Source organism: Manduca sexta, unplaced genomic scaffold, assembly GCF_014839805.1.
Source record: "Manduca sexta isolate Smith_Timp_Sample1 unplaced genomic scaffold, JHU_Msex_v1.0 HiC_scaffold_1756, whole genome shotgun sequence".
Classification (NCBI taxonomy): domain Eukaryota; kingdom Metazoa; phylum Arthropoda; class Insecta; order Lepidoptera; family Sphingidae; genus Manduca; species Manduca sexta.
In genome coordinates, this window is record NW_023592652.1 from 1 (window position 1) to 14,403 (window position 14,403).

Here is a 14,403-nt window from a genome sequence, read left to right on the forward strand (position 1 = left end):
AGCTGTACCAAAATACAATGGCAGTTGATGCCAAGTAGCTATGGCTTTCACCGTGTCAGTATGTGGCAAATCTTGCAGAATATAGTAAAATGTTATTACAAGACCCCAAGCGGTCATTATAGAAGCAATCAGAGACACTGGTGTCAAATATTTTAAATTTTTCACCATAGAAAGTGCTAATATTGGCGGGAACAGCAACACCAAGTACACGTGTACAGGTAAATTTATATGAAATAAACGCAGCGAGTCTTGCAGGTTAGTGGCAACAAATAAAAAATATACACAGCAAAATCCCAATTGTGTTGTGACCAGAAAAATTAACAATAGTCCTGAAACAATCAACATAATATATGGATTATGCTATACGTAACATATTAATACATAAACTGACAATACAATGCTTTGTATGTGAGTGTTAACTTTGTTCATTTTATGAAATTTTTATTATTATAAGTATATTTAATTCATACGAAAAAAGCGCGTCACCTAAAAAAATATAATATCTGATACACATCTGAGTCTACCAGCCGCTGGCACTATTAAGATGTTTGTACACGAGATACTGCAGTTATTCAATGTATTTAGAAATCCCAAGTAAGAACATTATAATTTTAATAAATATTAAATTAAAATAGCTGAAATTAATAATCGGGCGTTTATTCAGATGAGCACGCAATCGTTGATAAAAATCCCTAGAAAGCCCGTTACTTATGTTTCCTCACTGAAAGCCACAAATATGAATTTGTTTGAAGGCATCATTTTTGCCTATTACCTTCTCCGTGTGCCAGTTTTATTTTACTTTATCAATAAAACTAAATAGTCTTTTAAAAGATTGTTAGTTAGCAAATAGCGGTACAGAACTTATGATAACGAATTATTAAATGAACGTTATCAGTGAACCTACATACAAGTATTATAAATGAAGGGAAAATTTATTTGTTTGTTCACAGTAGGTGTAGGTGTTTGTGACACTTAAATTTGTTGATTTAAAAGCGGAAATTTTCTATACTATTTATATATTACAATAATAAGATGTATCACGCAATAATGTACATGCATCATAAGTTATTTAAGCGAAATTCCAGTAAAGGAATTTATAAAATCCTTTTACCCGATATTTTACGATAATACAAGGTATTCTAAGTTATTATTACATATTATTATGTACATACAACTGAGGCGTAATTTGTTACACTCAAAATATTGGAAAACGATTTAGTCAACACTCAAGGTTATCAGATAATGGTAACATGAGACAAATAATATTGGTATAATATTCTCATAGGATCGGACGTACACTGTTGTTATAGGTAAGTACCTGCAACTTTATATTGAACAAAAACACATATTGGGGCAATTGTTACTTAGAATATTATAATGTTATTGTATCAAAATACTTACTTCATTTTCTTAGCATATGGCCGAAAAGATATAGGGCCTGAAGCAAACGAATCTTCGACGACTTCAGAGAAGCTTAATGCGGGTCTTTGACTTCTGATGCATAGCTCATGAGAACACTGAACTAACACATGCATGCAATGTGTGCATATAGCTCCCATAACCATAGTGCAAAATACACCTATAAAAATATAGTACTTTGTTATATTCATGATTATTCACTACATATTGAGACGACAATATTGAAATCCTAGTACAACAGTGATCATTCATATTATATTACCTACAGTCTATTTCACCTACATTCAAAATAAACAAATGCGAATAAGTAGTACATGCCTTTCCCTGATTTTCCTGCTGGAAAACCAGGGAAAGACTGAAGGAAATAGCTGAAGTTATATTATTAATGTTGTTATTAAAGTAGAATAATGCGATATAAAGTGCAGAATTATAGACTACCTACATCTCGCTCATGAGATTAAACTACAAATAGCTGATCTAACTGATATCACGATTTAGTATGTACTTGTGTATCAAGATAATGTATGGTTAGGGTCATAGATCCAGGATTGGTATTGCAAATAGGTCTCATTTATTATTATATTTATACATATTATTAAAATCAATTAAATTAAAGTTAATCAACTAAAGTAAGAGTATCATTTTAGAGGAGAACGGCTAGATAATTTGGCTGATTCCTTTTCTGTTGTATTCGTAATTGTTAGGACTAGTTTTGTATAAACTAATAATTTCGGAAAATAATCGAGAAAGGACGGTAAAAGGTGGAAATATTTATCATGTTTTGGTGAAAATCATTCTTCATACAAACTTTATGAGCGTATTTGGCTGGTTTCATATTGAAAAATAGCGTAAGTTTGGATCCGATAGGTGGTCCTGTTGTCGAAATCTAAAAATATTAAAGAAGTTTGTACATAAAATGCGGTCTACGTAAAAGACGATCTGTAATAAGACAACATCTGCCAGGCCTACTAGTATTAAAACAGAAAATATTAGACTTCATAATGTTTTTTTATCTTTAATGGATGAACTTAAAACTACTAAACCATATTTAAAATTCTTTAACCAACAGGAAGTTACGTAACCCATTAGTGCTATAGGCTATTTTTATCCCGGGAATAAACGTTAACGCGAAATAAATAAATAGCATGTAAATTCTAATCGGTACATATATAGGATTCTGATAGTTAACTCCGGTTCAAAGGTGATGTAAATACCCGGAACATATTATAGATGTCAATAAATTTTATATAGTAGTGCATTCACAATTACTATGAGCGATACTAATGTAATGAAAGTAACGAGAAGCCCTGCGATCGAGGCCAGTGTGCCGCCACAGTGCAGCGACCCGCTGGTTGCTAGTGCCAGAGTAAGATGAGCAGAAACAATAAATATCAAAATAGTTTTTCTCATAACAGGTAGGAATGCGTTCTCTCTAGGTTAAAGTCTAAAAAGAAAAACATGTTTCAGTTTTTTTAAATTAAAGTTAATAAAGATACCTATTGACTGATTATAGAAATTTACTGATTTTAAATAAACACCGTTTGATGCGTGTTAGAAAAATACTTTAATATCAAATACCACTATTTATCAAAAATGGATAAATACGATTAGTATGCTTAGGTACCCTAGTAGTAATTTTTCTTGTGTGGCGTTATTCATAAAACCCACAGGTTAAAAGGGTGATAATTATGTTTGATTTTTCAACTGTGTGCCCCACCGACAATTAATTCTTTGCGTGCGCTCGGTTTCCACGCACTGGGGGACATTGTTATACTTCATAGTTGCCAATTCACATTGTGGTCTATAAGGGCTCGCGAACAGTTCCTAGCGTTCTCACCTCCTCCCATCCAACAGGTTTCCTTATCCTTCCCCCACTCCTAACTTTCTTCAAGGACCCTGTAATCGCTAAGCCGGGAGATTCCAGTAACCCATTCGTGTTTCCCGGTGTTGACTGCGGGTATGATATCCAAACTGTGTTCGCACGCACATGTATATACATAGGTATGTTTGTGACATTATGGTTTCATCACACACCAGAATTCACGAAGACAACAGTTTTTCTACTGGATTTGTGTAAAGACAAAAATTTACTTAAATTTCTTTCTATTTTATGTTACCATAACATCACGAACGCATTTATAATATTAATAATGGGAAACAAATGAAGCCAAATACGTGACTAACCGAAGACGAATCTTCAAGACTGGCAAAGATATATTATGTATGTACAATTTACTATATTCGGAAGTATTCTGCTCTGAAATTAGGTCATAGGAGAATTCCGTCAATTCATCCTATCTATCGTAAAAGGCAAGTCACTCTGATTATAGAAGTGTCGTGGAACACGCGACATCTTCTAGGGCCGAGCCGGACGGTTCGTTTTGATCGTGTTTTTCTGAATCCGTTCGATAGGCGCCGAAAAATCTAAAGGAATGTCCATAGTGTTAAGTGCCCTTATACTTATAGTAGTTCATCAGCGAAGCTATATATTGCGACAACATATTATATTTTAACCAAAATAATATTATGAAACAAGCCCCCCCCGCGTCTGTTTATCTCAACGCGATAAACTTAAAAACTACCAAATGGATATAGATGAAATTACGTATGGAGATATTTTGACTCTAGAAAATATAGGCTAATTTTATACTGGGAAAATTTATAGTAGGATTTTATCCTCGAAAAACCCCTCATGCGGATAAAGTCGTAAGCAAAAGCTAGTAATAATACAACAGAATAAAATTATTACATCTTGATACTTGTAAAAAAAAATTGATGATAACATTATAATACTTAGAAACAATTGTATGTTGTGTAAACTAGTTAGATCTACTAATTTCTATATTATAGTCATTGAATGAATAGTTACAGTTAAAGGGCTCATAACAATTCCATATGCTTAGTATAATATAGTATGCTTGGTATTCAAATGACATGTTTCTAACTTATCTATCATCCTTTATTATAGACTAGCTTTTGCCCGCGGCTCCTCCGCGTTATAAAAGTTTTCAGGCTAAAGTTTTCCGTTATAAAAGTAGTACTTTCCGGGAGCCTATGTTCTTCCCAGAGTCTCAAACTGTCTCCATACCAAATTTCATCTTAATACGTTGGGTAGTTTTTGAGTTTAACACGTTCAGACAGATGCAGCGGGGGACTTTGTTTTATAATATATTTTTTAGAACTTTTTAAGTGGAACAATCCCTTCATACATGATTGCTGCATAACTTTAACCATTTACGCAGCGCAGGCAACGGAAGCTCTCAAAACTAATAATTTTCTCCGTTTTGCAACATGTTTCATTACTGCTCCGCTCCTATTGGTCATAGCGTGATGATATATAGCCTATAGCACTCCACAAACAAAGGGCTATCCAACACAAAAAAGATTTTTTTCAGTCCAAACCGGTAGTTCCTGAGATTAGCCATTACCGCTCCCGCTCCTATTGGTCATAGCGTGATGATATATAGCTCATAGCGGTCCAGAAATAAAAGGGGCTATCCAACACAAAACGAATTTTCAGTTGAAACCCGGTAGTTCCTGAGATTAGCCATTACTGCTCCGCTCCTGGTCATAGCGTGATGATATATAGCCTATAACACTCCACGAACAAAGGGCTATCCAACGCAAAAAGATTTTTTCAGTTTGGACCGGTAGTTCTTGAGATTAGCCATTACTGCTCCGCTCCTATTGGGTATAGCGTGATGATATATAGCCTATAGCACTCCACGAACAAAGAGCTATACAACGCAAAAGAATTTTTCAGTTTGGACCGGTAGTTCCTGAGATTAGCCATTACTGCTCCCGCTCCTATTGGGGTATAGCGTGATGATATATAGCCTATAGCACTCCACGAACAAAGGGCTATCCAACGCAAAAAGATTTTTTCAGTTTGGACCGGTATTTCCTGAGATTAGCCATTACTGCTCCGCTCCTATTGGGTATAGCGTGATGATATATAGCCTATAGCACTCCACGAACAAAGGGCTATCCAACGCAAAAAGAATTTTTCGGTTTGGACCGGTAGTTCCTGAGATTAGCGCGTTCAAACAAACAAACAAACAAACAAACTCTTCAGCTTTATATAATAGTATAGATATAGATTCAATTTTGCAAAATCCTCTTCATTTAAATCTATATTCTGAAAAGAATCTAATAGTAAAATATTTCCAATATTTCTAACATATCTTAATAATGTATTTTGATATTTCCATTTACAGTAGGTAATTATAAAATTATATTTTTATGAATTTAATCTTATTCAATGAATGAATGAATTTAATTATATAAAGCTAAAGTGTTTGTTTGTTTGAACATGTTAATCTCAGGAACTGCTGGTTAGTACTTAAAAAATCTTTTAGTGTTGGATAGTCCGTTTTTAATAAAAAGTTTGTAAAAACATGGAAATGAATTCCTTTTGAGAGATTTTATTGTATGCACTGCATAAATGATTAACGTAAGGCAACAAAAGGCGTATGATTGAATTGTACTTTTTAAAAAATTCAGAATAATATATTTTATAATAGTCCCCCATTGCATCTGTCTGCCTGTCCAAATGTGATAAACTCGAAATCTACCTAATGGAATTTGATTAAATCCTGGGAAGGACATAAGCTATTTTCAATCTCGGGAATATATAAAGGGAGACTTTTAAAACGAAAACCTCTTTCACATAGCTAAAGCCATGAGCAAAAGCTAAAGCTAATGGCATGTCATATGTATGGACATGAAATACTACTTTCTTTTACAAAAATTCAAATAAAAATTTTAAGAGTTTTATTTTACTATACATAATGCATAATTTCATAAGGACATAATAAACAATTTTCGGTACCAGGTAATTCATTGTTAAAATTTGCCACTGTATGGCAAAATATTAATCAATTATTTATAAAAATTAATTAGATATTAAATTTTGTAGGCACTAGTTGCTATTTTAAATGTTATAAAAAATCTATGAAAATAAAGAGCAAAACATCATTTTTTATGCTTACCAAATATTAATCCAGCATTTTTAAATGCATCTGGCATTGCCAGGATGCCGGTACCTATGTTACCTTTAAGAAGGTGTATTAAGGTATCGAAATTCGACGTCGGATATTCTAAACATCTTTCCGAAGCTGGGTGGTAATCGGGTTTAGGTTTTCGTCCGGCGTTGCTAGCGAACCAGCAGTCAGTTCCACAGGCTGTACCTCGATATAATCAGGAATATTTGGCCCCGTGAGGAGCGGTTGCTTTTCATCACTCATTATTTTATTTTAATAAAAATAAATTACCTATTCCTCAATCTATATCACATTATTGTGTCGCATCACACATCGAAGACCTTTCATTACTGCACGAAAATAATATTACACCAACCTCTGCCAGAGAGCAGATGCCAGTGAACAGTGTTGCTAAATACGCGCGTGGCAATACCTCGAATTCCGATAATAACTATCAGAGCCGAGGTACTAGTGTGGTACTTTGTTAACACATCCCGTGTCGAAAACGTTTGCAACACTCAGTCGTTGGAATTTATGCGTCGCGTCGGCGCGTAAACGACGCGCGATTCTCAAGTATGTATACGATATATGTCGTAAACAATGTAATAAATCATGGATTTTCATTCTGTAAACGGTGTTTTATTGCTAAAAAGATTTTGAAAATGGATACGTACAATATATAAAGTTCAAATTACGACTTCATTATTAGATATAATAGAACTTGTTTCTAGTTACCTGTATTCGACACTACATGTCGAATAATATAAAAATACGAACAGTATTTTTATAAGCGTTCCACTCAATACAATGTAACAGAATTAAAGTATCGACAAAACATCACATCGTAGGTACTTGAGACCGAAATGTTTACATTAGCCGCTTAAAACTATAAACAAAAACCGAGTACCGTCATTTGTCATTTTTTTGTTATGTCACAAACGAAAGATAAATTGTTTTAATACTCTTGGGCATCTCCCCCGAATTTGCGGGTATTTCTCCTTAATCTGGCACCATTGCTAGTGCTTACCTACTACGGCTATAAGAGCGAAAAATTAAATCGATTTGATTATTTATATTAAAAGTTTGGCCAGCGAGACATAACACAGAAAGTATGACGGCAAATTTTTAAAAATTGCCTTATAACCCCGTGTAAACATGAAATAAATAATGTTTTTATTTAAGAGCATTAATAACATTAAACAAAAAATATCATTTTATGATAAACTCATCTCTTCACTGGGTTACAAACCATTGATTTGTTATAATTTGCCGCCATATTTCTGTGACACGACTCGATGGCGAAACTCTACTATAATAATAAATAATAATTATATTAGCACTGTACTGAGAGGGATTAGACTTTTATCCACCACGCTGGCCTAGTGCGGATTGGTGGACTATGTACTATTTATAAGAATATAATAATGTCAAGACGTTATATTTTTATAAAATTAAACTTTGCCTACTGATCAATTTGTAATTTTTAATTAAATATACATATCATCAATCTATCGATATAGGATCAACTTTAAAATGTTGATATATTTTTACAGGTAATTTCTATTTCTTGAAGACATTGGCTATTATATGCGTAGTGATGTAACGAATATTAGAATAATAACCTAAATATAAGCGAATATTATGAAATTAGGGAACGTTTCTAGCAATTATTATCAATATTCGTATTTTCCACATATGTTTACATCACTATCGACGACTGACAACAATTATTAATGTCAATTTGTTATTGGCATGATACTGGAAAAGGCGGGAAACTGTGAATAAGCAAAGGCGCCCTTTTTGAATTATTTATTTAAAAAAAAGCTTTTCTAGTATATTTTGTACATTAGCCTTCACATATTTATTAAATAAGTGTCTACATAAATAGTTAGCCCATCAAAATGGGCAGGAAGAGACGGAGAAAAGATGAACTTGAACCTCCGGATCCAGACCTATCGAGCTTCGGATCTTCAGACACGGATTCGTCGGAGTCTCTTGGAGCTGCAGGATCAAAACATAAAGATCCCAAAGACAAATATAAAATATACAAGGTAAAAGGGTACACACGTAAGTATCCCGAGGATACAAATCAAACCGAACTAATAGTCTTCCTTAACCACCTGGACGAGAACAAAGTATTCAGTGATAGGGATCGCATGGCCCTTTCAAAAGGTATACGGGAGCATGGAGTATCAGGTGTTATGCATTTGCGCTCCATCAATAAGTACAAGGTTGGAATAACATTTGATTTGCCTAACAATGCTAACATGTTCATACAAAATAAAAATTGCTCGACCAACTGTCTCTGAACGCAACTATACCCGCTAGAGATACAGAGGTCACTGGAGTTCTCACTTCGGTTCCTATTGATATGTCCAATAAACAGGTCTTTTCGTTGATTGGTAGTTCCAAAAACGTAGTGCAGGTCAGGCGCTTTATGCGCAGGATGAAAGGGAACGACGGTGTGGTAAAATTTATTCCGACCCAGGCAGTGGCTGTAACCTTCGCCTCCACCATCCTCCTAACTACATATATCTTGACTCGTGGCGACACGAGGTAAGTAAATATATTCCTCCCGTTAAGCAATGCCTTAAATGTTTGAAATATGGACATATTGCTAAATTCTGCCGTAGTGCAGAAGTATGTTCGATTTGTACATTAAATCACAATTTTAAAAATTGCCAAATTGACTCTAAAGATGCCACATGTGTCAACTGTAAAGGCAATCACGTTGCTATTTCGTCGACATGTCCAATAAAAAAACAAAAGGTTGAAGAAAATAAAATAAAATCTAGAAATGCCACATATTCAGAACTTTTTGACTCCAATGCATTTCCAGCTCTTTCTGCTCGTACTTTAGATACGCAAATTAATAATTTAATGAAATCGGATACATTTATAAGCACATTAGTTGAAACAATTATTAAAATAATAAGTAATAAAGATGCCCCTATTAATTCTACTTCCATTAAAGAAGTTTTAAAAGCAACGCTAAGTAATAAATTCCCTTCATCTTCATAATGGATTTATCAACTTTAAATATAATACAATGGAATGCCCAAAGTCTGAATAGTAACAAACATATATTTATTAATTTTCTTTATACACACAATATTCATATTGCTATAATCAGTGAAACTTGGTTAAAACCTGAACAAAATTTTAAAAATTAAAAATTACAATGTTGAAAGGAATGATTGTGGTAACAAACACAATGGTGTTGCAATTATAATACATAAAAGCATTATTTATTCTAGAATTAACACCTATTTCGATAATTCCTTACAAAATGTATGTGTGAAAATAACAGTTAATAATAAAGATATATGTATAGTTAGTTTCTATAGTCCTTTAAACTCTAACCCAGTCTTCAGCAAAAACAATTTTGATACATTGGTTAAGTCTATTCCTAGTCCTTTCATATTTGCGGGCGATTTTAACGCTCATCACACTTGTTGGGGCTGTGGTTCCGACAGCCCGCGTGGTCGAAAATATTCTAGAGGTTATTGAGGATAATAATTTGGTTCTCCTTAATGATGGGCAAGCAACGACTATCGGTTCTCCAACATGGCGACCCAATGCTTTGGATTTATCATTGGTATCTTCATCACTGGCTCTCAACTGTGACTGGTCTGTACATGATTGTCCTCTTGGTACTAGTTATCATATTCCTATAATCATAAAAGTAATGATTAGTCAACCCAACATTCACACTCAAGGAAATTGTTTTAATGCTGTACATTTGCCCATTTACCCAAATTACAAACTGGTGGATTGGCAAATGTATAGAAAACAAGTTGATGTTTTATTAGTAGATTTTGTAATAGATGATACAACTCCTCTTGACTCATATCTCCTTTTTTGCAAAATTTTGCGCACTGCAGCTGCGAATTCTATTCCCAATTGTAATAGATCATATTTATATGAGAACTCAAATATTACAACTCATTCATGTCAGAGAAACAATAGGAAAAGCCCTACACTTCCGTGGTGGAATCAAAAGTGTACACAGGCTGTATCAAATTTCAAAACTGCATATATATCTTTCAAGAATAATCCCACACAGGAAACTTATTTACAGTTCAAAAGGCTTAGAGCAGTTAAAAACTAACTTTAAAAATAGAAAGGCGAAAAAGTTGGTTCTCTCTTTGTGAAACCTTTAATAGATGCACACCATTGTCTATCATATGGAAATTTATGCGAAAATTTAATAAAACCTATAATTTTAATAATCATGAAGATGACTTATGGGTATCTGATTTTTAAAGAAATATACTCCGGACTCTGTACAATATAACTCAGAATTACTTTTTTACCAATAATGTAAATACCAACAATAGCTTTCTCCTCAATCCTTTTACGATAAAAGAACTCATATCAGCCATCTCATCTCGTAGAGATTCTGCTTATGGTCTCCGACGGAATGTCATATATTTTATTCAAAAAGCTCAGTGTTACAAGTTTAGAGATATTTTTACAAATCTTGAATCTTCTTTGGGATAATAACATAATACCACAAGACTGGAAAATGGATTGCCTTGTACCAATTTTAAAACCTGATAAGCCAAAGTTACACCCCGATTCTTATCGCCCTATAGCACTTACTTCTTGTGTTGGTAAATTATTTGAACAATTGCTTAAACATCGTTTAGAGTTCTATGTAGAAAAATATAATATATTACCTTCCAATCAATTTGGTTTTCGTAGAAATCGTTCTGCTAGAGAAAGCGTTTGCCAGTTACAGCTGGATATACAAAACTCTATATCCGCAAATGAAAACTTGGTCGGTGTATTCTTTGACATCGCAGGTGCTTTTAATAGTGTAAACATAGATATTCTATGCCTTGAGTTATTACAAATAGGGATTCCTGAAAAATTATAAAGTGGATTAAAAATTTCTTAATGAACAGAGAAGTATTTACTAAATTTAATAGACACCTTTATGGTCCTAGACTTTCGTCAAAAGGAGTTTGTCAAGGGGTATATTGTCGCCTTTAATATTCATATTGTATATCCGTAGACTAAATCTAATATTGGGCCCTTATGTTAAAAATTTACAATTCGCAGATGATTTGGTTGTTTATACATCTGGAACTAATGTATCACAAGTGGTTTCAACAATTAATGATGCATTAGCAAAATTGTACAACTATTTTTCTTACCTTGATCTCAGTGTGAATCCATCCAAGTCTAAAGTTATTGTATTTGGTAAACATTGTCACAGTACACCTGCTGTGCAATATAATAATTGTTTGTTACCCACTACATCTGAAGTGAAATTTTTGGGTGTCCATATTTCATATAATTTATCCTGGAATAATTATTTAAAACATATAATTAATAAGGCAAATAAAGCATGTAACATTTTAAAGTCCTTGTCTGGTTCATATTGGGGTTCTGACCCCAAAATTTTGTTGTTATTGTACAAATCGTTAGTTCGTAGTCATTTTGAATATGGTTTTTATTGCTTTGCTGCAGATGCTAGAATTGTAAATAGTTTAGATGTTTTGCAAAACAAGTGTTTGCGTATTATTACCGGGCATTCAGAAGCACTCCCATAAATGCAATGCAAATAGAATGTAATGTCCCACCATTAAGTATTCGATTTAATTACTTGAAAGAAAGATTCATATTAAAACTTTTTAGTGTAACTAATAATAATCTTTTGGCCAACTTGTTGCATTCTGTTACTCAATTCTCCCCTAAACCAATTTATATTTTACAAGGTCTTCAAGAGTTCATGAGCTTTATTAAAAACATGAACATTTATCAATCAAAACCCATTTTGCCTTGCTATGAAGGATCTTACATTAGTAAGTTTCCATCTATTGATATAATTTTAAATCAAAAAAAGGACCTGCCCTCGAAAGAAGAAGTAATCAATATGCTTTTAAAATTTTCAGACCATAAATTTATATATACTGATGGCTCCAAAAATGATAGGGCTGTGTCTTTTGCCATATATGAGCCCTCATCAAATATAGGCATCGGTAAAAAATTGATAAAGCTGCTAGTATCTTCACAGCTGAAGCTGTCGCCATTTTCAGTGCTTTAAAACACATAAAAATTGTAATTCTGACCATACTAAATGGATAATAGTTAGTGATAGCAGGAGTGTATTAGAAAACCTTGCAAATAATCAATTTCATGCTAACACTAATTATGTCATTTATTTAATAAAAGAACTATGGGTCGAACTGTCCAAATTAGATATAGTAGTTCGTTTTGTTTGGGTTCCTTCACATATTGGCGTCATAGGAAATGAAAGGGCAGATTACCTGGCCAAAAAAATTGTTGAGTTACAAGAATTAATTCCTAATTCCAATATTGATATGACTGTATCCATACCACACACAGAGCGCTGTTAGTTTCTTAAAACAGCGTATGTGTCAAGCATGGGGAGACATTCATATCAATACACACACCATGAAAATAAAGGAAACTGGTTTGCTAGTATGGATGTCCAAATAAACTCCACTCCTTGGTTTTGCAAGAAAAATAATTTTATCAATAGAAAATTTTATTCAATTATTTGTCGTATGCGTTTTGGTCATTATAGATTAAATTGTCATCTTCATCGTATTAAAATGGCTAATTCTCCCTATTGCGAATATTGTCAATCACAAAAAATTCAATCACTACATCACATTTTCTTCGAATGTTCATCTTTCAACATTCAGCGCCTTGTGTTGGCGGATGAGCTTTTAAAAATCTATAAGAAGCCTAACCGGGTCCCGCAATGTTTAAAAGAGTTGCTTAAGAATGCCTCAACTTATGTTTACTTGTATAAATTTATAAAAGACACTGTAAATGATATTTAGTTGTTTTTTGTTTGTTTCGTTGAAATTTCTATTACGTAGTAATATTGTAAATATTGTTATTAAATCTTACTTGTTAACTATTTTACAGGATATTGGTTTCAGACATATATTATAAAATGTATTATAATCAGTTCTTTAACAGCTGAGTCTGACAGATAATATCTGCCATTGATTATATTTGAACTTAGAGGAAGTACTTACTCTAAGTTTTTGAAATTTTGAAGCACGCTCAATACATGGAGCCAAAGAGCAAATAGTGGAATTGCAAATTCTATATCTCAATGAAGCTTTAAATTAAGAAGAGGATAGTAAAAACATATTTTACGGATAGTATGAAACATATTCACTGACGAGGAAAATCGTACTGAATTGATATTTACTCTGGATTTGACAATTGGAAAAATGGATTATACTTTACCTGGAATTGACTATACTTACGAAAACTACTAATTGGAATACTTACGAAAGACAATATATTAAGAATTTAAATTTGAAGAAAAGAAATACGTAAGACTAGGCAGTATGGTCGTAAGACTATAGCCTGTCCTATAAGGACGAATTATAAAAAAAAAAAAAAAAAATTGTTATTGGCATTTGACAAATAATGTCATTAATAGGAGGTTAGATCATAGATGTTTTCATTATTTCTTGGATATTTGCAGATATTTGTGTTTACTACTAAGATAATTACAATGTTTTTTAGTTTTTGGATTAAAAAAATAGAAGAGTGAAAACTAACGATCTGTAATTGCCGCATAATCTAAAAATATAAACAACTATGGGTAACGCTGGTAGTAATCAGCCTAAAGAATGGCAAAAAGATACTGTAGCGAAAACTCAGGATCATGGTCCGTCTTCGCCAGCCAAAGAAGGTGAGGCTTTTACTTTTGACAAGAAGATTGATGATGATCGTAATGCTCGAGACGATGACAACAACATAGAAGATGGTGCTCCATATTACACAAAAGCAGTTCCTGAACGTGATGTCGAATACATCGGCCATAGAGAAAGGTCGAACACATTAACCGAAGGAAGCAAAATAGTCGACGATGTTAAAGTGTTACCAACTGTTTTTAAATGGGAAGGTGGTGGCAAACAGGTATGGGAATATTGAATCTTTGTAAACAAACCTTTTGACATTGCTTAATTTATTAGTTAATTATCGATAATATCCTGTTCGA

The 14,403-nt window shown here is 33.2% G+C and overlaps 1 protein-coding gene, 1 long non-coding RNA gene and 1 pseudogene across 6 annotated transcripts; 1 reads left to right on the top strand and 2 right to left on the bottom strand.

The window, feature by feature from the left end:
- Positions 1–6: 6 nt before the first annotated feature.
- LOC119191652 lies at positions 7–6,756 on the bottom strand (annotated as a pseudogene).
- Positions 6,757–9,171: 2,415 nt separating this feature from the next.
- Positions 9,172–13,757, bottom strand: LOC119191651. Of its 5 annotated transcripts, none has more exons than XR_005113497.1 (4): positions 13,424–13,757; positions 11,564–11,712; positions 11,084–11,269; positions 9,172–10,072 (listed from the first exon to the last, which is right to left on the bottom strand). It is a non-coding gene; the product is annotated as an uncharacterized LOC119191651 (long non-coding RNA). The 5 variants fall into 5 exon arrangements; XR_005113500.1 differs by having other exon boundaries at positions 13,686–13,704; XR_005113496.1 differs by lacking the exon at positions 13,424–13,757 and adding an exon at positions 13,293–13,413.
- A 69-nt stretch (positions 13,758–13,826) lies between these two features.
- Positions 13,827–14,336, top strand: LOC119191650. The gene has a single exon (XM_037445540.1). The coding sequence runs from the start codon at positions 14,001–14,003 to the stop codon at positions 14,334–14,336; it is 336 nt and encodes a 111-aa protein (XP_037301437.1). The 5' UTR covers positions 13,827–14,000.
- The last annotated feature ends 67 nt before the right edge of the window (positions 14,337–14,403 follow it).